This window comes from Gastrolobium bilobum, unplaced genomic scaffold, assembly GCF_033153095.1.
Source record: "Gastrolobium bilobum isolate Gb01-03AN ecotype WA unplaced genomic scaffold, APGP_CSIRO_Gbil_v1 utg8498, whole genome shotgun sequence".
Lineage (NCBI taxonomy): Eukaryota > Viridiplantae > Streptophyta > Magnoliopsida > Fabales > Fabaceae > Gastrolobium > Gastrolobium bilobum.
Window position 1 is genome coordinate 209,159 of NW_026898476.1, and position 27,839 is coordinate 236,997.

Consider the following 27,839-nt stretch of genomic DNA (forward strand, 5'->3'; position numbering starts at 1 on the left):
ATCTTTGAAATGAGTTTAAAGTCTTAATTCTGAATTCGTCTCAAATCGAACTAATCGCGAAACGATGAACCGATTGGAATATCTCAAAAAATAAAATATGTCACAAAATAGTCACCGGAACGAAGCGGCGTGAAGCAGGAGAGGAACCCAGTAAAGGCATGAAAGAAAAGAGAGAAACCAATGATCTTGTGAAGCAGAGTATCACGACTAGGGCTTTAACAAGAAAGAGATTTTAGTCATGAAAATATTAAAATTGGGTTATTTATGTCCTATAAATTATATAAGATTTTTCCACGAGGATCCAAAAATACCACATTATTTCATGGGATTCTTATTCACAATTTTAATTTCCACTAATCTTATTTTTTCAGAAAAATTTAACAAATTCTTGTACCAAATATAAGTAATTAGGATTTTCAATATGAATTTTGTGAAAATTTAAAATTTATCTCTACCAAACGCCAGTAATATCTATATGGATTGGTTGTAATACCTATACGGATTGGTTGAAACGCAAAACAGTGAAATACTGAGAAAGATATTATTTATCAGCTTATCCATTTCAGATACAACACTTTTTAATTGTGATTTATATGGGGTTCTAATAAGTCCCTCTATTGAACCTGTTTAATTTCGTTTTCATTTCTGGGCTTGACGCCCTTGCTGTACCAAAAAAGAATTTAGCAAAAAATAAGAAAATACTCTTTGGATTCTTTGATTTAAAGCTAAATTCGAGTGTAAATGAATACTTTCAGAGCCCAGACTACATAAGTAAAAAAAACAATGCTCCAAAATGCATGGTTATTTAAAGATTTCGAACTGATTCGGATAAAGTAAAAGCTTAATTAAAGGCCCACGAGGAATTCCGTGGCGGTGGGCGCAATGTTCACATTGCGCGGACTACTCTTATTGCGCAAAACAGGCTTATTGCACATATGATCATACTAAGCTGCAAGGCAAAACTTAAGAACTAAGAAAGGACATAGAGATTCCATAAGGTCCACCGCATATGAGAATCAGTGAAGATGAGACAGTTCCAGTTTGCCACCACTCTATGAAAACAGCTTGGCATCTAGACTTGTTCATCAAGAAATAGCCTACAGGGTAATAATTGTGACGTAAGGGCAGCCATCCTGAATTACCAATAAGAAAATATGTCGCCTACAAAGGACGACATAAAGCACACTATAAATACGGAGGGAACAATTCCAGGTACATATCTCTTAGTAAAAATATATACACATCGCATTGATACTGACTTGAGCGTCTGAGTATCTTTGCACGTACCAGAGTTATTTCCTTTGCACCAGAGTCACAACACAACCAAATCAAGAAGCTTTTTTCTCCATAATACCAGACTAACTTGCTACAATTCTAAGCCCATAACTTTCAACCTTCAATCGTGTATGATTTGATCCATACAGTTTTGGACTGATCATATCACGGACATTGAGGATCAAATTGATAGTAAAAACACGTTGAAGGATTAAATTATAGATACAAATTGAAGTTTAGAATTTTGTAAGCTCGTAATATTTAATATCTTTATATACTTTGATAATAATTCAAACATTAAAATGAAATAAATCAATTTAGAACAAACTCTATATCGTAAATTTTCAATATCATTTATATATTTTTAAAAATATTAATTTCCTTATTTAACTAAGTTTTATTTTTGATTTGTTATTTATATTAACCACGACTCCATGAGTCACGAAAAAAAAAGTTAAACAAACACTATTTTCTGGTCGTGGTGAAAATAAAAACGACAAAATGGCATTACAAAGGAAAAAGATAATATCCGTACATGATGGGCCTTGAGAAGGTCCGGCCCAAAGAACGAGCCCTATTACTGTTAGTTCTTAATTAGGGTTTCAAGGCTCTTCATATATAAACAAAAACCCTTCCTCCTCCTCCTACTCCTTCGTCACAGCACCGCGACTGAGAAAGAAAGAGGCAGAGAGAGTGTGTGTGTTCTCCTTCTCTCAGAAATGGTTACATTCAGGGTGAGTGAAACTCATAGTAACGGTGCTTGATTTCCTTTTCGCTTTGGAATGGTTTTTGTAACGTTTTGGTTTTTGGTTTACAGTTCCACCAGTACCAGGTCGTTGGGAGGGCTCTCCCTACGGATTCCGATCAGCACCCTAAGATTTACCGCATGAAGCTCTGGGCAACCAACGAGGTTCGCGCCAAGTCCAAGTTCTGGTAAAACATATTATTCTCGTCAGCGCATCTTTGATCTATTTAGATTTTTCGTTTCTTTTCCTTTTCTTGTTTTTTTGTGAGATCTCTAATGTAATGAATTGTTCCCTCGGTGTATCGTTTTACGATTCCAGCAAAATCAAAGTTAATTGTTTTTGTTTTCAATTTTTGATTTATTGCTTTCAATTAGGTACTTCCTGAGGAAACTGAAGAAGGTTAAGAAGAGCAATGGACAAGTCCTTGCTATTAATGAGGTACAATCTCACTTATGCTCTAGTTTCCCTGTATTGAAAATATGGCTTGAGGAGTTGAAAACCATATCAAAATGCCCGGATTGAACGGGACATTTTTATTATTGAGTTTCCTTCTGGGGAATGTATAGTTTGATAAGTTCATGCTTGGCTGAGTTTTCATGCTTTTGTTGGTGGTCAGTGGCATCAATGTAAATGTTTGTATGCCATTCACTCAATGTTATTATGAGTGCTGTGGAGTGCATCTGATGGTATAGACAAGATAATTATAATTGAGGAAAAAGGCATGCATAGCATTATACTTACTACAAAGTTTTCGTCTTTATATTTCATAATGGAATAAAAATAATGAATTTGTTATTTCTTGTCAAAAACGCTGAATACACCAAGTATTTCAAAGTTTGCCGCTGAATGTTTTTGTTGCTACATTATTGTGGTTAGTCCTTTGTGATGGTTAACCTTATTATGGATTGCAAATTTAATGGCAGACCTTGAGGATTTTGTATTTACCTTTTTTTAATGTAGATTTATCCTAAACTTACTTGTGTAGCCAAGGATTGATAATTTCCTATTGTCTGCAGTTTTTCTTTTCTTTTTTGCATTTCCCTGTTTGTTGTTTTCTTTTACTGTATTGTTTTTATTGAATTGTGTTTACTATGGTTTTGCTAAAATGATTGTTAATAATATATAATTTCATTTTAGTTAGATTATGCATGACCTGTTTCTTTCTCTTCTGGATAACCTATATTTTTTGTTATCTCATGTTATTTTCAAATAACCCTACAAAAGAAGTCATCTTTGAAAAAGGATTTTTTTTTTTTGCTGATTTAAAATGTATTCACTGATACTGTTTTCTAGTGCACTTCTCTGTTCCTGTAATGTATGTATTTGTAATGTTTAGAGTTGATGCTTGTTATGGTTTAATAATAATCTGTTTGGTTAGTTTGTGACATATTTATTTAATGCATATTGTTGCATCTTGCAAAGCTGTGTCTAGATAGTTGAAGATATATCCAGTAGCAATGGCTTGATGTTGGCGAACTGTGTGGGCTTTATTTTGTTGAATTTGTACATGTATGCAATTTTATTCATCTACAAGTGAACTTATTTTGCAGATTTTTGAGAAGAACCCAACCAAGATTAATAACTATGGGATATGGTTGCGGTATCAGAGTAGGACCGGCTATCACAACATGTATAAGGAGTACCGTGATACCACTCTAAATGGTGCAGTGGAGCATATGTATAATGAGATGGCTTCTCGTCACAGGGTCCGGTTCCCTTGCATTCAAATTATTAAGACTGCTACCATCCCAGCCAAGCTTTGCAAAAGGGAGAGCACCAAACAATTTCACAACTCCAAGATCAAGTTCCCATTGGTTTTCCAGAAAATTAGGCCACCATCAAGGAAGCTGAAGACCACATACAAGGCCAAAAAGCCCAACTTGTTTATGTAATGTGGTTGATCGATGAGTTACAAGTATGTAGGGTGTCTCTATCAGGCGCTTTCGGTAGAAGCATTCTGTTGGTTGTTGATTGCCAGAATTTTGTTTTGAGTATTTTTAGACTATCGTTATTGGGTTACGTATTTTCTATTGGATATTATCTTTAATCCTTTTGATAATTGAGTAGAATCAAACAAATTTGTCTTTCAATCTGGATGTTATCCTTTGCTTGAAATTTAGCATTATATTATTTTATTCCCTAGTTATGGTTGGCTGCGTTCCGCCTATAAGTCATATGAAGGAGTAATTATACTACTTCGAAACTATTTATGCAAATGATTGCTTCTCTTGGTGCATAATCTCCTTGCTCTTAGTTTTAGATCCTTTGGCAGTTATAGTCCGTTCTCAAATGTTGGGTGTAGTTCTCATGGTTGAATCAATCGAGGGTGGATCTTCCAACAACAAAAAAGTATAGTATTTTCTTCTGTTGAAACATTACTGACGTCAACCATTGGCAGTCTCATCTCCTATCTCTTGTACCTGATTTTTTTTTCGGAAAATTTTTGAGTGAACACAATTAAATTTGGATAGTTGAAGTAAATACAATTAGATGTCATGTTTATGTTCCTCCCATTAGAATCTTGTTCCTCGTATCCGTGCTTGTTGAACTGTTGATTTTGAAATTCGACTGGTTTTATTATTTTAAGCATTAACTAAGATTGGGAAGCGTTCTAGCTGTGGAGGGAACGTGCTATCTTGTGGGTGCGATTTGTAACCTTTCCTCCGAGACAAAACAGGAGCAAAATCAGTCATTGGGTTCACGTTCATAGGCTCCGGCCAATATAAACAGTTTTGTCAAGGCACAACTGATGTGGCCAGTTGCCACTTTAGAATTCTGTCAGAAAGATTACTAATGATGATGAGCATTTGGACTAAGTGTAGGCATGAGCAAAGCAACCGCCAACTTCTCATCTTTTTAACCTTTTGTAATGATTAATTCGATCATAATGGACGCAGCGAAACGGAGAAATTCTTAAGAATGTACTGTCTATATTACGTGTTTTTAAAATTAATATTTGTGTCCGGGTGAACCTATTTTTATTTTTATTTTTATTTTTTGTTAAAGAAAAAAGTTGGTATAATGGTATGTATCTTTTAAATTTTTTTCTGAGTACAACTGGAAAAAATAGCAAAAAGGAAAAACAAAATGTATTAAGTGTTAGCTAACATAATATATGAATTCAAAATAAAGTTAAAAAAACAAATTTTTTAATTTATTTAAAATTATAAATTAGAGTTGAGATTTTCAATTTATTCTTCATATAGAGTTTTGATGCTCAAACTACACTTTAAATAAATGACGGTAATGCTAATTAACGGAACACCGACCAAAATGTCACTGTTTATCAAGTTTTTTACCTAAATGTCACGCGAACAGTGTTATTTTCCAATCTGCCACGGGCCAAGTTTGTTATCCGATGTAGCGAACTAGGTTTGCTGATGTGTCACATTTCTAGTGGATAACAAGTACCAAGTTAAAAAAAAAAAAGTATGAAGGTCACTACATTGACCAAGTTCGTTACCCCGTGTAGCGAACTTGGTGTCCATTAAAAAAGTGACACGTGAGCAAACCGAGTTCGCTACACCGGGTAGCGAACTTGACCCCGTGGCAGATTGGAAAATAACACTGTTCGCATGACATTTAGGTAAAAAACTTGATAAACAGTGTCAGTGATTGATGTGACATGTCACTTTTGTATTTTTCGAATAAAAAACATTTATGCTGTTAAATTTTTTACTATCTAAATTTTTTTCCCAAAAAATAAAACTACACTCCAGAACACATTAATCATATTTTATATGGTATAATAATAGATATTTAATTTAATAAATCAGTTGAATAATAGATATTTAATTTAATATCTATTATATTTAATAATAGATATTAATGCATATCAGTTGGGGTATAGATCACCTTTCCTTCATTCTTTCTCCGACATACTTATTTCTATTTTGTCTTTGCTAATGTTAGGTCTCCTTTTTCTGAAGTGTCACACTCAAATTGTTTAGCCTATTTGTCATACTGCTTTCTTTGTCAAAGTGAAGCGCAACATTGAGAACACAAAGTTGATCACAATCGCAATGAAGCAGTAAGCTTGTAAATTGTGATGTCACTGTCCTCAACATTCTTATATGTATTTCCTCACGCTTGGATAAGTAAAGAACATGACGTAAAGACACTTATTTATAAGTAGTATGAGTTTAGGATCTTAATTTATTTGCCCTGGTTATAGTCATTTTGTTGTTTGTGTGTGTCGCCCTGCAATGCTTTGGATCATTGAACTCACACCAGAAGGAAAACAAATGAAGGATATTTACATCAAACATTAATAATATTGGGATTGTTGGTCTTCATTGCTCTTGAAACACGAATTCACTCTTCTACCTTACGCCAGAAGGACCTCCTTTAGAATCTACATTGGTTAAAAGGATGCAAATGTTTGGCACATTAATTGCTTCTGCTTTTGCCAAAAGGATTCCATTTTATCATATGATTCTTGACAGTGTGGATATTTGTACATTACATCCATAACATCTTGCGGGGATAGCTCAGTTGGGAGAGCGTCAGACTGAAGATCTGAAGGTCGCGTGTTCGATCCACGCTCACCGCAGTTTCTTAATTTTTTATTTTCGTGCCTATTAAGAAAAATGTGTCCCAAACTTGGTTTTTTGCAGTTTTTATTTTCCTTTCTTGCACCAATTTAAAAGTGTTGTTATAATAGGAAAAAAATCCACTTTTAAATCTAAGAAAATTTAAAATGGGTAGCAAATTTTATATTATATGTTTATCTCAATTAAGTTGAACTAGAGGTAAAAAGGAATATAAGTACACATGTTTTCCAGCTTCCTTCTCATGACAAAGGAAAAAGTTCAAAAAGACAAATTCACAACAATAAAACACCTTACTCAAGCTCATTTAGTCAACGAGACCATTGGATAGAACAAAAAACTTGAATGACACAACCCCTTTGAAATAATTATGCAAACAGAAAAACAACACAGCACTGTATGTCTGGAAAAAGCCGAAGATTCGCAGCTCAATCAATGGACACAAAAATACCCAATTTTCTCGTCAACGTGATTCTCTGAAAGCATCAAACATAATAGATAGATGTTTAGCAAGTAGCAAAGGCTACAGTAGTGTCATCTTCAGACCAACCCCACCTTTTATAACCAATAGTCTTCATGACCATGTGGACTTGCCTCATACATGTCTTGACATAAACGTTTATAACAATTAAGTGTCCATTAGAGAAATCAAACCTCATTCCCTTCGTTCACTTCCTACTTAATCTTCTCAAATCGAAAATAGTCGATTTGATGAACTTAATTATGACGATCATGAGATTGGAAAGCAATTAAAAAAATAGGACAAAGTTTGTTTCTGCAAGGTTCTTGAATCTTGGCAGGCTAAAGAATACGTTACCGTGTCATTTAATTATTTTTTTTGTTTGGATAACTCACATGTATTCTTCTTTACTGGAGGTAATTTTGTTCAGAGCGGATCCAGAATTAAGGTTTTAAATTATCCCACATGGTACTGGGGAAGATTGAACACATGCTCTCACTCCACATGCTCAGCTCTCATGCGCCAACTGAACTATCATCATATCCGTGTTATTTAATTATAAAAATCTAAAACTTTCTAGATCCACATAATATTGTAATATTCTTGGGTATCACATGCATTTAATTTTAAAAATATACTACTATAAGTCTATAAAAACTCACATGTACGAGTAAATTTTTAGTATTTCTGTTTTTTTTTTGGAAATAAAATCTTTAGAAATTTTTTTTATGCATCTTTAGTATTTCTTAGTATATACTCTATCCACTCAAATTAAAAATATATGGACTCCCGTGATATTAAAAATGAAGAAATGAATAGACTAAATACAATTAGTTAGATCATATATTTATATCACCTTTAAGTTTTTTATTTAATACTTTTTCGGTTAAAGATTTTTTTTTCTTTGACAAATTTCACGCTATAATCACATGTTCGATCAGTTTTGAATTTTTAAACTTACACACGCTCTTAAAGATCATTTTTATAAATAATTAATGGGGTTTGTTTAACGTGAAACAAGTTAAAATCTATTTCAGGAGTTTTTTTTTCGGTTGACTTCTACTTTTTGCTATTTAAAGGTCTGAACAATTAAGCACAGGTAAACTGGGAACTCTAGCTTAATCGTGATACCAATGAAAGAAAGATCAATGGGAAAAGGAATGAGTAACACTCCCACAAAAATTATAGTGCAAACTGTTTTAACATTGATATTGTTTTGTGGAACATCATATGCATGGAGTTTGGAGTGGTTACTATGTTTTGGGGGATACAAACCGGTTACTCTTCATTTTGAAAATCGAATGGCGGTTGATAATCCAGGATATGATATGAAAAAAGATGAAATGACATTGGTGTGCTACATGCAACGCAGTAAAATGTACGAGTTTAAACTGAATCCAAAGGCAGAATACAAGGTATGCAGTGGAACAGGATGGTTTAATGTTGCCCGAAAATATGAATGCAATGTAAGGTTGACTCAAACTAATTGGACCCATGATTTCACTTCATATCACAATAGCTTTTCTTGCACAAAAGACAAAAACTGCTACTGGAAAATCCGAAAAAACCATCCATACCTCTATTCTACAGCTCGAAATAAATATTATCCACAAAAGTATTATCATATTCAGTGGGGACCTATTTTTATTCCTTAACTGAAGAATTTTGAGAACCTTTTCTTCCAATTGAATAATTAGTTTCACGAAAGTGTGAACTCTTGTAATCACTGCCATTATAAATGTTTATGACGGGTGAAATTTATATTTAATAAATAAATACTTAATGCATGGTTGAATTACTTGATCTTGTTCTGAAAAAAGCTTATAGTGAATATTGTATATATTTATCTTGATATGTTAAGTAAATTTTTTAGGATTTGAAAATCTTTATAACTGTTATTTTTTTATTTTATAATTTAATTTTCTAACTCGATCTTAATCATATTTAAATAATTTATTTTATAAAAAAAAATGAAAATCATAGTGGAAAAATGTGAGAAAAATTTTAAAAAAAGAAGAAAAATCAAAATATTTATTAATAAAAATAATAATAAAATAACTGTTTTAAATATCACATGACAACTGTAGTGAAAAAAAAAACGTTTGTATTACATAATAGATAAATAGAACTTTTGTCCCCTTAACATTATTTAAATTTGACTACTTTGTGATAACATTATTCAAAGTGATGTCTTCCAAAGTTTCACATGAAAACAACTGCAAAAATGGACATGCCATTCACATTAAGAAAGTTGAGATAAAATATAATGGAAATGGATCATCTTATATTAAAAAAAAAATAAAATGATAATGTGGAAAGATCACAATCATATAAAGATAAATTAATGATTATGATTTTGTAATACTTATTTTAATAATATTTTTTTCTCTTCATTTATTACCATTAATTCATCTTCGTATGGTTATGATTTTCTACATGACTATGTCATGTTTTTTTTTTTTCTAACAGAAGAGGATCAAGATCCAAATACAATATAAATCTAGATACAATAAAAGTTTTTTTTTTTAAAAAAAATTCCACTGTTAATTGATTGTCCATCTTAATTCGGTTGGAGCATGGACTCGAATCCAGTGACTCTTTCAAGATATTTTTTGTATTTTCAAAACTCGAACTCAATATTTCTGATAAAAATTATAATTTTGTACAAAATACAAATATGTATAAAGGAAGATGTTAGTAGGTCCGGCAACTCCATAGGCAAGATGGTTCTAGTCTTCTAGAATAACATTACATATTATTCTATTTTAATTTTTAATTTTAATTTTCTCATATAATATAAAATATTGTTTTTTAATGAATATATAAAATATTGTTAGTTACAGTGAGTTGGACATATTTGGGCTATGCTAAACTAGCTGGGCATTGTAGCAGTGCTAATGTAAAGGAAATAACGGACAAGTATGCATTAAATAGTACAAAAATTAAGCACAACATATATTTTATTTTATTTTTTTGAAAATAAGCACGATATTTTTTTTTTTTGCATAAAAATTTGCTCTCGCAATTTTATATTGTATATTGTAACATCTCTTGATTATTAATTTAGGAATATTAATTTGTATATATGTTGAATTCTAATATCACATATACATTAAACTAATACAGTATATTAAGTCACCATAATAAAATATAAATATCACAACAAAAATATATTTATGTTCAATGATAGAACTTCGTAATTGAATAATATTTCTAGTTTGAATACACACAACATCTAATATAGGGAATTTTTTAACATAGTCCAATATCACGGTAGTTCTTTCATTAAAAAATTAACACATAAACCAAAAAACAATTTCTTCCTTCTCTCTCTTCTCTCCTCAACTTTTTTTTTCTTTCTCTCACTTCAGTCCCACTAATTTTTTTTTGCTCCTGGAGCACACAAACTTCGCTCCTAATTTAGGCTCGCTCATTCATTGTGAAATACACACATAATGTTAAAACATAATAACTTAAAGAAATCTAGCATCCCAAATATATTCGTAAGTATAAATTTTTCTATGTATTTCTTGACCTAAGAAACTGATCAGTGTCTCAACTATGCCCTTATATGAGAAATTCTACAAACTTTTTATGCAAACAAATGTGGGTACCTTCAAAAGTATTCCATAATCTTTTTAGAAAATTGTAATTAATAATACATCATTATTTTTTTCGGTAACGAGAAGGGGCTAGGCCTCAGGCAAAGAACAAAAAGAAAACAGCGAAACAAGAAAGCAGTTCTGACATCAAATATTCATCTCAGAATAAAAATCCTATTTAAATTTGACATCACAATGAAAATAAGAAAAATTAAATCACTGCGTAAGATTTTGTAAAATATATGTTATATGAATTTTCACCACATAAAATTAATCATAAGAAATTCACCGAAGGTAAATTTTAAAAGATAGAAAATTAAAGACATAAGATATAAATGAAAAGAACATAAAACAATACATGTAAGTAATTGCATATACACAGGTAGGATATTTATCATATATATGATATTGTTTATGAATATGTTACTATACAGATATACTGCATGTAATTGAAAATTGTGAAATTTTAAACTTACTTTAATATGAATTTTAATATATATACCTATACAAAGTGCAAAAATATAAATTAAATAAAGAAATAAGAGGAAAAATAATATATCCAAAATAACACTCATTTGTGCTTTATATATTAAAAAAAGAAAGAAATTATCCCACCTTCACTTTTATCTTTTCTTATTGACAACCTTCTTCACTCTTTTTTTTTTTCTCATCATAACTCTCAAGAGTTTCCTCCAAAAATTTTATGACCCCTCACTCTTTGATTTTTTCTCAATTTTAAATAATCACGAATGGTTTCCCCTAGCTTCTATTTATAGGAAAAATATTATCATTCAAATTGTAAATTCAATAATATAGTAATAAAATATTATTTATATAATAATTATTAATTAATATTTTCATATGAGATTTTTCGGAGTTTTGTTTGTCAATAATTTGAAATTAACAAGTTCACATTATCTATGTGCATTATATATTCCAACACGATCATTAAAACACAATTAAAAGAAAAACAAAATAATAAACTTCACATGCAATAATTCATAATCTTATATTTTAATTTTTTAACTTAAAAATATTATTATTATATATTGAACTGAATATTCAATGAACATTGTTTTTTAAAAGGGCCTTGAGTCATTTAACACGGGGTCATGCATCAAATATTAAAAAGATGCTTTTAAGTTATATAGATTAATTTTTACTTGTTGAATGATGTATTCTGATTTATTAGGTCAGCATAAATATATTTTTAAATAAACTTGAATACTTTTTATACAATTTTATTTGTTTTATAAAAAAATTTATAATTAAATCTAACAAAATAAATTAATATCAATTAAATTATTTTGTAATTTGCCAAAAAAAAATAGAATATTCTAAAAATTATAATGTTATGAAAAAAAAATATCGAAAGAGTATTTTATTCAGTTGCATTTTCTTGATTTGACTTAAAGAATTTAAAATTATGTATTACTAATAACATCGTACTAAAATATTCAAAAAATAGTCGTTAAATTATGAATATGTACTAACATTTGAATTGAAATTGGCAAGTTCACTTCATTGACATGATCAGAGAGGTTGACGGTTGTGCTAATTGGATGGTGAAACTTCTGGGAACAGTATTTTGTTACTGTTCGTAAAAAAAATTATCAGACTACTATGTTAACAGTAAAATTTGTCAAAATATCACGTGACATATTTCGCTACACTGTGTAGCGAAATATGTGTGCAAATAATTCGTTACACAGTGTAGCGAAATATGTCACGTGTCAAAATTGTTTCAATTTTGACACATGACATTTTTGGTTCTGAGCAGTCTGACATGGCATATTTCGCTACAGTGTGTAGCGAATTATTTGAACACATATTTCACTACACAGTGTAGCGAAATATGCCACATGACATTTTGGCAAAATTTACTATTGACATAGCAGTCTGATAATTTTTTTGGCCAACACTTTGGTCACTGTTACAAACTTTGTTCGATTATCGGAAAATAAATTATGATTGTACTTTTTTGTATTCCCCTCATGGCTTCTATTGTCTTTGCTTGCTGTCTTCAGCCCCTCCTCATATTAAAAAGAAAAAAAAAAGATTATAACCTAAAAAGAATATAATAAGCCTGCTGATGTAAGAATCTTACTTTACTTTGTTTTTAGAGTTAATTCATAAAAGTATTTTTTTTGGTCATAATTTGAGTTTTTATACGAAAAATTAAGCATTTGTATTTAAAAATTTATATAAAAATATGAAAAAAGAACAAAAAAGGGGAGAATACAAAAATAAATGAAAAATTAATAAAAAAATATATTCATATTTACAAGCTGTTGACATGACAATTAAAGTTTTTTTTTTTTTTGGTACATGACAATTAAAGTTTTAGAAGGGACATGATATGCATTTGAAGAACTTTTATCTTACATATGAATATATAAACGGATAGATAAAGATCAACCTATGTTTTCATATAGCCCCCATCTTTTATTATCTTAAAATCTTTTGGGTCGTATTTTAATGGAAAATAATACAATAATTGATATAAAGATGATATGATAAACTATACTCTATTTTTTTGAATTTTTTTATATCACACGATAAACTCAATTTTGCGCCTAAAATTTACATTCCACCTTATTTGAACAAATTGAGTAACCTATGCTCCATAGATATATTAGCATAGTATTTTTCTAACCTTAAAAAACTAACAATAATTAACATATAAATATAAGGTAACCTATCTTTTACTTAAATTATATTTTTATATGCTTAAATTATAAAAGTATTAAATATAAAAAATTATAACCATATAAAGATGGAAATAAATATAATCGTTAGGTCAACATAATCGATCTAACGATAAAATTGATTGATAGTAATATTGGTAATAATCCTAATTAATTGTTACAATATCCTATCCCATTATATAATAGATAAATAGAACATTTGTCCGCTTAACATTATTCACACTTTTTGATTTAACATTTTCTCAATGAGTTTGATTACTTTGTATTTTTTTCTCTCTCTCAAAATCCAATCTCGTATACTCTTGCTTGAACTTGGAAGACATTTTTTTATTTTCATTTAATAACTTTGCGCCGCAAATTCACAGCATTTAAAGTCCCATGTCCTCCAAGAAAATATTTTAAGTGCTCAGTTGCATCTACATTCATCCAATAAAAACAAGACACCCATGCTGACATAATCTTTGAGAAGAAAGGAAAAAAAAATAATTTTGATACTTTGCTTATGTATTCACAAGAATACATAATTGATAATTTGTTTATAATACATGTGTCTCATTTTGAATGTTCTTAACATTCAAAGTAACACATGAAAACAACCGTAAAAATGGATATGTCATTCACACAAAGGAAATTTTTTTTGTAAAAAGATATAATATAAATAAGGAAAATGTTAATTGAAAAAAAGGAGGTCAGGATAATCCATATCATAATTTTTCCTAAATCATGAAAGTTACTTATACTTATAAATTGAGAGCAAAAATTAAATTTTCATAGGTGTTTTATGATATTACGCCATATTTCAAACGTGGGTTTGGAGGAGAAAATAATCAAAATATTCTCTCAACAAAATGTATGTTGCAAAAGCATTGTCTGCTAACCAGCCACCTTTACCTTCAACATAAAGTTAAATTTCATGTTTCCAAAAAAGTTAAATTTCATTAATTATAAAATACAAAGAACGGAAAGATATTAATAATCAGAAGAAGAAAAATTAACTTTTTTGGGGGGGTTCGTGTTGATTAAATTAAAAGGGCCCTCATCTTTATGTTACTGTTTAAATAGTTTTGGATGCATTCATTAATTATTAAACTTGTGTAAGATAACATATTTTCACATGTAATAATCTCTTATCATGAAGAGTGATTAGAAGCTGGTTAGGAGAGAAAGTTTGAGACTTACATATAACCGTATTGAAAGTTTGTGTTTCGGAAAAGATCCCATAATCCTCGTTACATTGTAAATTCATGTGACCTTTTTACCACTTTTAAGGAAGATCCTCCTTTTTTGCCACGTGGAACCAACAACATCAATCCCCTGCTCTTTTTTGCATCTGCTACATCAGCGATCAGCAACGGCCCACACACACACCCCCACAGTACTTAATTAATTAATTAATGTTCACATTACTTTTTGTATTAACTCTAATGCAAGAGGACAACGCTGTCATATCATATCGCATACACCTTCTCCATTGACTCCCCCACTAAACCCGCATGCTAAAATTCAAGGGCACTTGAGTCTTTTCAAACTCCCTTGTCTCTATGCCAATATCTCACACTACACTAGCTTGTTGTTTACATTACCTTACCACATTCAGTTACCCTTAATTCAAGCATCTCCTAAATGAGCTTCATTTACAATTTTTCCATTTTTTCTTACAATTTCTAAAAATAAAGTTTCACAATTTATTTTTTATTTTCTAATAGTAGTAAATAATAATGTTATTTGATTATAAATAAATATATAGGGTTCGCTTTTTCTGCGGTTACTTCAGATAAGTTATCTGCAGTAAGTCCAATATGACGTTGTTTTAGGACAAAAATTATAGTGTTTTTGTAATTTTAATTTATTTTAGGGTTATTATAGTCTTTATAATTATAATTTTTTAATCTTTCAATCTTAAAATGATATCATTTTAAAAATAAATACAAATAACTTATCTTCGTTAACTCTGCATAAATATTTTTCTGAAATATATATATATATATATATAATTATGATAATTTTAGTGAGATGTGTTGGCGGGTGCATATAAATAAAACCAACCAACAAACACGCAGACCAATAAAAGAAGCCCGTCACAGAGGATCAGCATAGAAAGATCAAAAATCAAACGCTTTGAAACTGAAAGAGAGTGAGTGTGTGAGAGAGAGAGAGAGAGAGTAGAAGAAGAAGAAACAGAGACGCTGTTGTCTTGTCTCTGAGTGTGAGTTAAGAGAGAGAAAGAGAAACCCCATAAAAATCCAACCCCATTTTTCTCTCTTTACTTTCTCTGTCTACAATCAGCTACGTTTCACCGGTTTAGGACCGTGCAATGGAGCAGTACGGCCGGTCCAGTGAAGGCTCGCGGTCTGATCCGTCGGCGGAATGGACCGGAGCAGGGGGAGAAACCGGACTCGAAGGTATGTGTATCTCTGCATTTCTAGAAATTCGGTTCATTTTTTTTGTTTTGTGATTGGTGATTTGTGGTTCATTTTTCTCTGAATGTGGCGTGTTGTGAAGTGGGTTTGATCTTGAATTTGAAAAATGCAGAGCCTATGTGGCAATTGGGATTGGGTGCTGGCGAGGAATCGTATCCGCAACGGCCCGATGAGAATGATTGTGCCTACTATTTGAGGACCGGGTTCTGTGGCTTTGGCTCGCGGTGTCGGTTTAACCATCCCCTTGATCGTGGCGCGGTAAATTTGTCGTTTTGTTTTGTAACTGATGTGATCATGCACTTTTTTATCTCTGCAATTTTGGTTTGATCTTGCTGAATCACAAGGCTTTTTCCATTAGTGTGGTGTCAGTGTCACCGTCAAGTCTTTCAGTTTTTGCTTTATTCACTGAGATTGCGATGTTTGCAAGCTATTGTACACTCTGATTTAGTGTTTCTTCTTTCTTTCTTTTTGTAATTTGGAGATATCTATGTGTATGTGTTGCTTAGGTTATTGGAGCTGCGAGGACTGGAGGGGAGTTTCCAGAACGAGTAGGCCAGCCTGTGTGCCAGGTGCTTTATATGGTTCTGATAAATACTATGGGCGCACATATCAAATGATTGCCTTTCACAATTGACACTGTAATTCCTTGTTTTTGTACAAAATCATGTGTTCAACTGTCGTCTATATGTGTTAATGAGGATGGATGGAGTGAGATTTTATTTTTGTTTTGATTCTCTTCAAAGTTCATGACTTTCCTTTTGTATTGATTATATCTGCTGATGCATAAAGTGCAGTATTATATGAGGACAGGATCATGCAAATTTGGTGCTTCTTGCAAGTATCACCACCCTAGGCAGGCAGGAGGCACTGCTGCCCCTGTCTCACTAAATTATTATGGATATCCGTTGCGACCGGTCAGTATTGCTTTACATTTACTGCATAAAATTAAGCTAAGCATGTTTTTTGAGTTTTGGGTTGCACTTTCTAATTATGGAAATAGTTTCCTCTGAATTTGAATCTTTATCTTTTGTAAATTATAAATAACAATTAACAGGGTGAAAAGGAGTGTTCCTATTATGTGAAAACGGGGCAATGCAAGTTTGGCGCAACTTGTAAATTCCATCATCCACAGCCTGCTGGCAGCCAAATTCCAGCACCATCGCCAGTTCCCCCAGTTTCGCCTTTACCTGTACCATTACCTTCACCATTATATCCAACCGTACAGTCTCCATCTGGTCCTTCATCACAGCAATTTGGTGTTCTGGTTGCAAGGCCACCTCTGCTACCTGGGTCATTAGTCCAGAGCCCCTATGGGCCTGTGGTATTGTCCCCTGCCATGGTCCCTTTTTCTGGCTGGGGTCCTTATCAGGTAGGGCAAGCATTTCTTTTTGACTGCTTAGACAAGTTATATGTGCATTCGTTGAAGCTCTTGACTGTTGAGCTCTTGGTGCAGGCTCCTGGAACAGGCCCTGTCCTTCCTTCTAGTACTCCATCTGATGTTGGTTCGGCACAGCTTTATGGGATATCCCAGCTGCCCTCATCAGCAGCTGCCTATACTGGACCTTATCAACCTTCTGGTTTCTCAGCTGGTCCTTCAGGCAGTATTCAGAGGGAGCAGTCATTTCCAGAGAGGCCTAATCAACCAGAATGTCAGTATTACTTGAAAACAGGGGAGTGTAAATTTGGTCCATCATGTAGGTATCACCATCCACCAGACATGAGTGCTCCAAAAGGGAATGTGATCCTTAGTCCTGCAGGTCTTCCTTTGCGACCGGTAATGATTGCCTCTCAACATTTTTGTACTGTGGCACCTCATATTGATTGTTGAATTATATATGCATGATCCGTCTAACCTCTTTGACCTAGTAGAAAAATGCTTTGTTGTTGTTGATCCATCTTCCCTCTCCAACAAAATGTAGTAGTTTCCAGGGATTAAAATAGCTGTTGTGAGACATAATTAAATTGACTTCTTATCATTTAGTTTTCAATAGCTTTATGTAGGATTTGAAACTTGCTTTACTAATTTTCAATTCATCTTTGAGAACCAACCATACTAGGAGCCATTGTTCCTTGCTCTTGTGCTTTGATTGTTATTTTAAGATAACATTTTTCTTGGATGGTGAGCTTTTGTCTTTATTTATCATGTGTTATGCATTCATGTTGGGTTATACCACACCTGTACAATCTCTAAAATTTAGTTGAATGACCATTTGATGAAATGATGTTGGAATTGCTGGTGGATGAATGTTTTAGTCATAGAGTTGGATGATATCTGAACTCTGACATCTCTAATCTCTAATTTATTGGAGATTCTTCCGGCAAGATTTGAAAGCATGGAGGTAAAACTGTTGGTTTAATGGTGTCACATTGGATTTGATTGTACCTTTTATGAGAGTAGAATTCCCACTTTTTTCATATATTCATTTAGGTGTGCATCTTGTTCCTTTCTTTAGGTGTATGTTCGGTTAAATATTTCAGTTTGATCACTATGATTGTACTCCGGTAAATTCTGTCAGTAAGGTCCTCTTCAAAATCTTTCATTGTGGACATGTTCTCTGCCAGAGCATGGAATACTGTGTACTATAAACAGTTGAATCTTATTGTGACTCTTTTTAAAGTTTGTAAGATAAAACTGAAACATAATAAGGACTTGTTGAGGTGATCATGTTCTGTTGTATTTGAATGCAATGCACCTCTGATTAGTTTCTTTTGCATAATTACTAGGGAATTCTCACATTATATTTTTTTCCCTTATGTACAAGGGGACCGGAAGGTCACAGGTTCGAATATGAGAAACAATCTCTTTTTGCAAAAATGCAAGGGTAAGGTGCATACAATTGACCCTCATCCCTACCCTCGCAAAGTTGGGGGAACCTTGTGTACTGGGGTTTTCCCTTTAATGTACTCCTTAAGGTAGTTTCTGGAGTCCTGCATATTATAATGATCTGGCACCAATAGTGAGTTTTTGAATTTCATGTTTATCCTTTTTTGGCCAGCATATACATCTTTCCAATATATATGGAAGTTTTTATTTTTTTGATACAAGGAAATTTTATTGAATAGAGTAAGATCTTTTCTGTTTTAATCATCATAAAAATAGAAAAGGAAATGAAAAGAAAGATCTTTGTCATCATTTGAAATATATATCCTTTCAATAGCTTGCCTACAGATTAAAATTTATGAACTCCTGTGTGTTAACATGCCATTGATTACTGGGTATTGATCTTATGTTGCCTATTCGGCCTGTTACAATAGTATTATTAGCATCAACTTATTGAGGGCCTTACTTTATGTTGCTATATATACTTAATTACGGGAGTTGCATTTGCCAGAATTTTCTCCTCTCTCTTAAAATAATCTATTTTATTGGACTGAAGAATATCTCTTTGTAATTCTTCCTCACAAATGGAAGAAGTAACTACCTGATATGTTATCCATTGTTCTAGAATATAAGACACATCTTTTTTTTCTTTAGCATGACTAACATTCCATCATTTGGTAATCATATTACCCAAACTATAGCTGCAATTTAGTCTTTATTTTGTTCTTCTTTCTAACCTAAAATTTATTCTCCTTTATTTTTCATTTTATGAAGACTTTTGGTCTTGTATATTAGAATGATAGCTAAATGAATATTATAATATGCGTGATTTTTTAGCAAATTTGATATGGAAAGAGATTTTGGCCAGGAAATGGGTTTTGTCTGTTGCAATGCGTGTGGAGCAATAAAGCAGGAGAGCTACCATATCTCGTAGTTTAATGTGGACTATGCTGGTTTAGAATGCAGATATTTATATAAGATTTACTGAGACAAGATCTTGAAAATAATGTATAGTTTAGGCAAAGAACATCTTCTATCTCCCTCATGCCACCCTTCTTGTCTCTCTTTTTTCTTTCACCAGCACTGGCATGTCTGAAGAGATATCTTATGACGGTCCTCAAAATGGATACAAAGGAAAGAGTATTTATGAAGTTATTGATAAGAGTGTTTATGTAGCTATTAATAAATTGTAACGCCTTAAAAGTTATTATTCACTATATAGATCATATTAATTTAAGTTATTATTCACTATATAGATCATATTAATGTTTAAGTCACCTCTTTACTCTTTAGGCAAAAAACCTTTGGCGTTGGAGAGTAAACAAAGCACAAGCCCACCAAAATCTTGTGGTAAACTTTTAATTTGATTAAAAGAGTGGGCATCTTTTAAGAGTAATTTTGGAGTAGAATTGTAGGGAAATGACAAGAGAAGATGAGAGAGGGAAAGGTGAGGAGAGAATTGATTGGAAGGAAGTAATTTTTTCTTTTCCTATTCCATATACTAATCTATTGATACCAATATTTGATTAATAGAAGCTAACAAATACTAATTAGGACTAATTGATACCAATTCAATCTTTTATTAATGGAGGGTAGTAAATGTTAATTGATATGCCTAACTTTCCTTCCTCCATTGAGACACGATTTGTCCTTAAGTCAAATCCAGTTCAACAGGCTTGAGCAACAATGATGCCTGTGGACGAACTTCTCATTTCAGTTGATGTATAGTCCATTGTTGCATCCCGCCTACATCTCATCGGCTATTAGAAGTTTGATAGCAAGTTGCGTGACAAGGGATTAGAAGGCGGTAAGGGAAGCCAGGCTTGGTGTTGTAGAGGGCAGCGACTGAAATGGCCGGCTGCTGAGGTGCGGCTCGCTTAGACTCATATTCGCATGCCTACATGAATGTGCCATGTAAGTCCATATACCGATGAACTTGAACCATCATACGCAATTAGAGTTGCAAGCCAGAGATAAACAAGTTGTGTAAATGCTCCTGAGAGAGTTCACAAACGTGGATGGCAAGGTCCTCGAAGGTGGCTTGGTAATCAAGGACGGAGCCAATCTAAGACAGCATGGAGAGAAAGACAATGGGATCTCATACTCTGAGGGACCATAGTGGCGACGAATGGGGAAAACAAAAGCGTTCCAATTGGGTAGGGAGGTTATCAGTCGCCAAACCTTGATATCGAGTAACCACAGGTGCATCGAGATGTATTGAGGTTAGAAACAATCAATCTTTCGGGTGTGTTATAATACTGAAAATAGTGTTGCACGTTGGAAAGTAATACAGTCGGGTCACTCAAGGGAAAACACGAGAACATAAGGTGGATGTCCATGCATTGGCGTGGTGTTCAAAGATGTGGATTTTTGTGGAATGTGACCAGGAATTCTCATTGCTAGAATGGCCATAAATGGTGGTAGTGGTCGGATCACACCTAATGCTTTTCCATTGATGCCATTAGACTTTCTGCTGCCAGTTGGTTGAGAATCTAGACAATCCAAGCATAATTGTTCGACCATTTTGTTGATTCATTTATTATCTAATCAATACATATATATATATGTATACCCTTACCGAAACGGCTTACGTTATGGGTGTTTGACCAATAATGGTTTATACAAGCTAAATCTTCGAATCAAAAATTTGTCCAAAGAAATAAAGTACAATACATTAGTGATTTTTTAATCTCTATCAAGAGGATTTAGTCAACGACTCGACTATGTTAGGCACCCAGGGAATCACATGATATCAAATTAGCATTTATTACCTTCCATATGTAAAAGGATTAGGTTGTTATCAATTAATCCTGATTAGTATCAATCAACATTAGCATTTATTGGCTTTACTTTTTTTAGCATTTCAACTAACATTATTAAAAGGATTAGATTGATATCAAATATCAATTAGTTCTGATTGGTATCAATTAGAATTAGTATTTATTGACTTTACCTTTTTAGTATTTCAAATACTTGTTAAAAAAGGCTTCATGGCTTAATGGAATAGACAAGAAGAAAATTACTTCATTCCAATAATTCTCGGATTCTCTTCTCTTTCTCCCAATCAATTTCATTCTCACCTCTCCCTTCTTCTATGTCTTCTCTCTTTACAATTCGGCCAACTATAGAATTACCCTTTAATAACTCATGCTTTATGGACTCCTGCCTCCACCATTCCAACAACCTATTCTCAAGAGCGCAATGATCGAGTCCAAGCGGTTGAACAACTAGCCAGGGAAATAGTTATGTTAGGATTTCTTGGACTCTCAAGTCAACCAACTTACGACATAAACTCTTGTGGCATTATTGGACAAACATGAGCAACATCTCTTTACCGCTCTCCGACAGGAGCTACCAACACAACCACCATTGTCATCTGATCTAGCTTTGGGCATCCTTGGCCTTGCTCCACACAAGCCCACACCTTTGCATACCACGCCATTGCATAGGCATACCCTCCACCTCACGTTTCCATATTTCTCCCTAGGTGACTCAGTTGTTTGGCATTTCAATGTGGAGCACTATTTTCAATATTATAACACACCAAGAGGATCAACTACTTTTGACCATGATGCATCTCAATGCACTTGTGGCCACTTGGTACCAAGGTCTGGTGGATGATAATCTTCTGCCCAATTGGGAGGCATTTGTTCGAGCCTTTCGTTGCTGCTCTGGTCCCTTCGAGTATGAACATCCCACTGCATTCCTTGCATAGCTATCTCAAATTGGCTTTTTCCTCAATTACCAAGTTGCCTTTGAGAACCTTGCCAACTAGGTCCGTGGACTCTTGTAAGAGCATTACACAACTGGTTTATCTTTTTGCAACCATGAGTGTGCATGGTAGCTCAAGCTCATCGGCATGTGGACTTGCATGATGCATTCGCATGCCATTTCAACTGCCGCCATTGGCAACTCTTGTCGCCTCCCAATCTCTTGTCACACAGCTTCCTATCAAACGCCTGACAGAGGAAGAGATGCAGTCATGATGTGACAAAGGACTTTGCTTCAACTGCCATGAGAAGTTCCTCTATGAGCATCAATGTAAAAGCCTAACCTTTATATATTTGAAGGGTCTTTCCTTCATGGAGGACTACTCGCTACCGCTCGAGTTTGTAAAACGAGATCCACCTAACCCATTCATAGGCCGCCTCTCAATTTGAGGACAAAAGTCACATCTTAATAAGGGAAGGAATGTTAGGTGCCAAGGTCGTGATGTGATAACAAATTAGCATTTACTAGCTTACATTAATAAAATGATTAGGTTGTTATTAATTAATCCTGATTAGTATCAATCAGAATTAGCATTTACTGGCTTTACCTTTTTTAAGCATTTCAATTAACATTAATAAAATAATTAAATTGATGATATTTGTTAGAGATATATAAAACCATTAATATAACCTCACCTACCAGCTTAAGCTTCTGGGTGAATTGGTTCTTTACATGTATCAGAGCCTCATGTCCTAGGTTCGATCCTCACTGCATCCCGCTTTCTCTTGTGGAATTTCTTAGCACAGGTAGATGGGTGTGTGCATTGTCCACCCTTCAAGCCCAGTGGGCTCTTGTGTGAGGGGACATATTAGAGATATATAAAACTATTAATATAGTCTCACCCACCAGCTTAAGCTTTTGGGTGAATTGGTTCTTTACAATATCAATTAGTCCTTATTATTATCAATTAGCATTAGCATTTATTGGCTTTACCTTTTTAGTGAATAAATAAATAAAAATTAATTACTCTGAAACATAGTTATTAATCATGCCGCAATTCCACACTATAGCACGACAGTAGTAGGTACCGTCGCTACGCCTCGCTATGATTCATAGTAGCAGTTTGCAGTGTAATAGTGCCCCTACAGGGAAGGGGTTTGTCCTCAATTTGGTGTCTCAACAGTCATATTAAAAGGGTTAAATGGATTTTTAACCCCAATTTTTAATTTGTATCTCTTGACTCTCTTTTTGCGTCAACTCTCAACCTTGTTGACCAGAAAGCTCCCTCTATCACTCTTGAATCTCAGTGTTAGACGAGCCCATTCACTTTCGGTGGATGGCGACTAGTGATTTGTTCTCATCAACTTCCACCTCATCAACTCTTTTTTCTTTACCCATCAACCCTGTTCCAAGCCTTTTCAGAGGTCAGTGTTCTGTTGTAACCTTGCACGGTTTCTTTGTTCTCCAACCCATTTTTCTGATCAGCTTCTTATTTCAACCACCTCTAGGTTTGTAGTCTTGTTTTTCTTTCTTTTCTTTTAATTCCCATGCTTGCAAAAATGTGCTTTATTTTTCTTAAGATGTTATGTATTCAAGTTAAGAAGCATTGATCCCATAGAAAATGATGCGTGAGGATCGTACTTAGCTTATCTCAAGCTTTCATTATCTACATCATGATAGAAGTTGATAGGTTCCTCGTTCCCTTCCTTTTCCAATTATGTTGGTTCTGCTTCTTTTTTATTCCAATTCTTATCCACATTATTGGTTTTGACTTTTGAAAACTTGGCCAACTCAGCTAATTCTGTTGATCCTTGTAATTGACAATATTTAGATTCCTTATTTGAAATGATTGTGATGATATATTTAACTATGAATGAATGTCTTTATTTTTTAGCATTTATATGTGTGGTATACCTATATATTAGGTTCATGCATTGGACTTTGCTGTTGCACTATACCGCTATAGCTCTTTAGTGTTTTCGGGGGTTGGCTGCTAATGCCCGTTACCCGCATTTGATAACTATGGCAAGGACCAACTCTTAAAAAATTGGTTGAAGAGGCTTAGGCTAGCATGTCAACAACCAACGATCCCTAAATTAGCCGATATAAGTCCCAATAACTTTTTATTAATATTTTGTTGCATTTAGTTACCTAACAACTAAGTCTTATCCCACTAGGTAGAGTCTGCTACATGGATCAATCAAAAACCAAATTTTCATTAAAACCATTTAGAAAGCTCTTTTTTTAATAGTTTCTCCTAATGGTTTTCTAGCAGTCCGTTACTCGATTTCCTTGAAGGAAGTGTTTTAACGGTTTGTAGGGTATGTATGTTTCATCATGTTTCAATAGTTTTCAATGAACATCATTTCATTCTCTTTTCTTTATTATCTAAATTTTAATAGTCATTGATTTTCATGTCCTTTTTCCTCATTGTGTTTTTATTTGCACCATAATTTATTTCACCTTAAGCATTTTGCATGGCATTTCTGTTTTCCTTATCTGATCTAGATTTGCGTATGTGATCTCCAACTTAATTTCCATTTATACTTGTTTATTTTTTATCCGTAAAACTTAAGAGCTGTTTGAGCATTCCACATTCTTTACCTTATTTGTATATCTGAATTTTATTTCTGCCATGGAATGCCTTTTAGGTCAAATATGAAGCCTTTATGCAAGAATTATACGTGTATTATTTGGGTTTTATACGGAGTTGGTTGCTCCATGAGTAGGAACACCTAGTGCTTCATGTTTCTTTGTTTAGAGTAGAGGGTTCTCCTCTGCTCGGTCATATGTTTTGTTTCTCAATCCTTTGTTCCCATACTAGCTTGAGTTGTTCAAAAAAAAATTCATGGGTAATTTTTTTTGTCTCCTTGATTCCTTCCTGGGATTTTAGGTTAGTAGTTCTTCTAGTTTTTCATATTATAGACAGATTAGGAGTGCTTCCTCGTTTTCTTGAATGTGGCTATTTCCAAACATGATAAACTAGTCTTCATTGTTTCCTTTCAGCTGTTGTTGCTGTCTCTCTTCTTCATGCATTAGCGTTTTTCATTGGGCCTTGGTTCACAGAAAGTTTCTTGCTGTATGTTAATTTCATTTGTCACTCTATTTGTTGAAAGAACTAGCATTTGGCAATAATAAGTTTGTATGTTCAATTGGAATGTTTTTCAAATATATTTTTTGGCTGCTTTCTTGCTCATCAAGCATCAATGTTTGTGCTTGTTATCAGGGGGAACGACTTTGCACTCATTATGCACAGCGTGGAGTATGTAAGTTCGGTCCTGCTTGCAAATTTGATCATCCTATGGGATCTCTGAGTTATTGTCCATCTGCTTCTTCACTGGCTGACATGCCGGTTGCACCCTATCCTGTGGGTTCATCAATTGGCACTCTTGCTCTGTCATCTTCATCATCAGAATTGCGGCCCGAACTTATGTCAGGATCTAGCATGGAGTCTGTCTCATCCAGAATATCCTCATCAATTGGCTTGACTTTGTCGACTGGTGGATCTGTTTCTCAATCAAGCACTCAACCATCTGCTCAGAGTTCCAGTCCTTCAGCAGCGGCCATTACCACCACAAATAGCAATGTCTCTCACACCTAGAGCTAAGCAATGTGAATGCATACCTCATCATTTCTCCTTTTTATCTCAATTCTTCAACCAGACATCATTATTCAAGGAGGTCCTCAAATAGGTTTTTTTTTTTTTTTTTTTTAAGATATCCAAGTTCCACGTTCAGTTCCACACTTCACACCAATTATCTTTATGTTCATATAATCTTTTTGTGGCCATCCCTTTGATCTTGAATAAACAATGGCCAACCTTGAGAATTTTAGCAACCCATACAACCACCTTGCTATTGAATAACTCCAAAGGACTCTGCAAGTCCATTATGCACATGTCCATCCACATCTCCAATTTTTGGAGTTTGTTGTGATTATTTATGCTCCAATCTTTTTTGGTAAGAGAAAATTCTGTCCAGACTTTCATTGACCATGTGATAATGTCTCTTCACCTGAACCCTTTTTGAATTTGGGAACAATTTTCCATTTCTGCTTCGATAGTCCTCATCAGTACTTTTTCCAACTTGTATCTAGGGTTTACTGTGAAGAGAAGTAATCAGGAGAGTACAATGAGGCTTCACATTGCTATCTTATATGGTTTTAGATACACGGTGGTGTTGTGACAATGAAAAGCATGACTTGATACTTAAATTTATTACAGAATACGTATATGAAGAAACACATTTAAATTAACACATTTGAATGTGTAATAACCTTTTTTCTCCTTTTCTATCAGTTTACCTGATCAAGCTTTGATGTGAGATCAGGTAACTTTCCGGAGGGGAATTTTTATTTTTGTCACCCCCTCCCCCCTTGACCGAATTTGATGTTTGTTGTAAGATGATTGTATTATAAATAGATTACCACTCTGCTCAAGTGATAAAAAGGGTGCAGCTTGGCATGCATCAGTCAATGGAATTAAGAGCCAAGGCTTAGTGCATGTCTTCTAAAGACAAGAAACCTGGCTTGTAGGAATAGCCATTTTCAGGTCAAGTCTTCATGTGCAGTGGGTAGTGAATGTAAGAATCTGTTCACTTTCAGAGCTTAGCATGGGGGAGGCACTGAACCAGTCCTTCTCTTATCCAACTATTTTTTGTTTTTGAAAATTATTTTGCATTTTCCAAGCTTTTCTGAGCTGAGTCAGAACCTAAGTCAGAAATATTTTCCTAGATCCATAATGATGAAAGTTGTGGCAATTCTTCAATTAACGAAGGAGGTTTTGCACTTTTATAATTGGATCATTGGGTTTTGCATTAATGCTCTGGGATAAGAAAAGGAGGTTTAGCTCAAGTTGCTCCAACTCTTTTTTAGATTAATTTTTTGATCCAAGATCAGCATTCGGAGAGGCTGCTTACTTCATTTCAGCTAATCCTGCTCCTTAAAAGTTAAAAAATAAACATCATTGTTGTTTTTGGAATGGGGAATCGATATTAAGTGTGCTTGTTTTCTTAGTACTGGTGGACAAAAGAATACTTATCTGACACACAGAGTACCAAGCAAACTACTATCTACTGTATATAGCTTGATCATCAACAATTTAAGATTAGCCTCTGCTAATGCATTATTGCTTAATGTACAATCTAATTTTAGATCCTAAGACGAGACAACTACTTTAAATTGTATAAAATGAAAAATTAGACCTTCTTGGCCTCTTATCATTATACAGAAGGTTTCAACTGTTTCACTTAGGAAAATCTCGTGAGAAACATTTTCAAATAAAGTTATTCAAAAAATTATTATTATTTTAAAGTGTGCTTATCACCATTGTTTCCCCCAAGATAGGGAATATATTCTTTCATCTCTCATTTAATATGATTTAGTCATGTGTAGTGATTTTAACTGTTTATAAATTATTAACCACAAGGCGAAAAAAGAATAAATGAAACATAGCAAGGACACATTCCCTCCATATTAAACTTCCTATGCTGCCTGGCTGCCATGTTTCTAAGTTCCTAAGTCCTAACCATGATATTGCTTTAAAATGA

The 27,839-nt window shown here is 33.4% G+C and overlaps 2 protein-coding genes and 1 non-coding gene across 5 annotated transcripts; all 3 read left to right on the forward strand.

Annotated features, from left to right (window-relative positions):
• The first annotated feature begins 1,911 nt into the window (after window positions 1-1,911).
• Window positions 1,912-4,111, forward strand: LOC133316563 (large ribosomal subunit protein eL20y). 2 transcript variants are annotated; one of them, XM_061518323.1, is made up of 4 exons: window positions 1,912-2,009; window positions 2,093-2,208; window positions 2,396-2,459; window positions 3,572-4,111. In XM_061518323.1, exons 1-4 carry the CDS (start codon window positions 1,995-1,997, stop codon window positions 3,911-3,913), a joined length of 537 nt encoding a protein of 178 aa, XP_061374307.1. In that variant the 5' UTR covers window positions 1,912-1,994; the 3' UTR covers window positions 3,914-4,111. The 2 variants fall into 2 exon arrangements, with proteins under 2 accessions (XP_061374307.1, XP_061374308.1); XM_061518324.1 differs by lacking the exon at window positions 1,912-2,009 and having other exon boundaries at window positions 2,084-2,208.
• A 2,389-nt stretch (window positions 4,112-6,500) lies between these two features.
• TRNAF-GAA (transfer RNA phenylalanine (anticodon GAA)) lies at window positions 6,501-6,573 on the forward strand. The gene has a single exon. It is a non-coding gene; the product is annotated as a tRNA-Phe (tRNA).
• Window positions 6,574-15,473: 8,900 nt separating this feature from the next.
• On the forward strand, window positions 15,474-26,670 carry LOC133316579 (zinc finger CCCH domain-containing protein 34-like). 2 transcript variants are annotated; one of them, XM_061518347.1, is made up of 7 exons: window positions 15,474-15,743; window positions 15,874-16,019; window positions 16,268-16,330; window positions 16,556-16,675; window positions 16,816-17,130; window positions 17,215-17,535; window positions 25,520-26,670. In XM_061518347.1, the coding sequence occupies exons 1-7, from the start codon at window positions 15,656-15,658 to the stop codon at window positions 25,892-25,894; spliced, it is 1,428 nt and encodes a 475-aa protein (XP_061374331.1). In that variant the 5' UTR covers window positions 15,474-15,655; the 3' UTR covers window positions 25,895-26,670. The 2 variants fall into 2 exon arrangements, with proteins under 2 accessions (XP_061374331.1, XP_061374332.1); XM_061518348.1 differs by having other exon boundaries at window positions 17,215-17,499.
• Window positions 26,671-27,839: the final 1,169 nt, after the last annotated feature.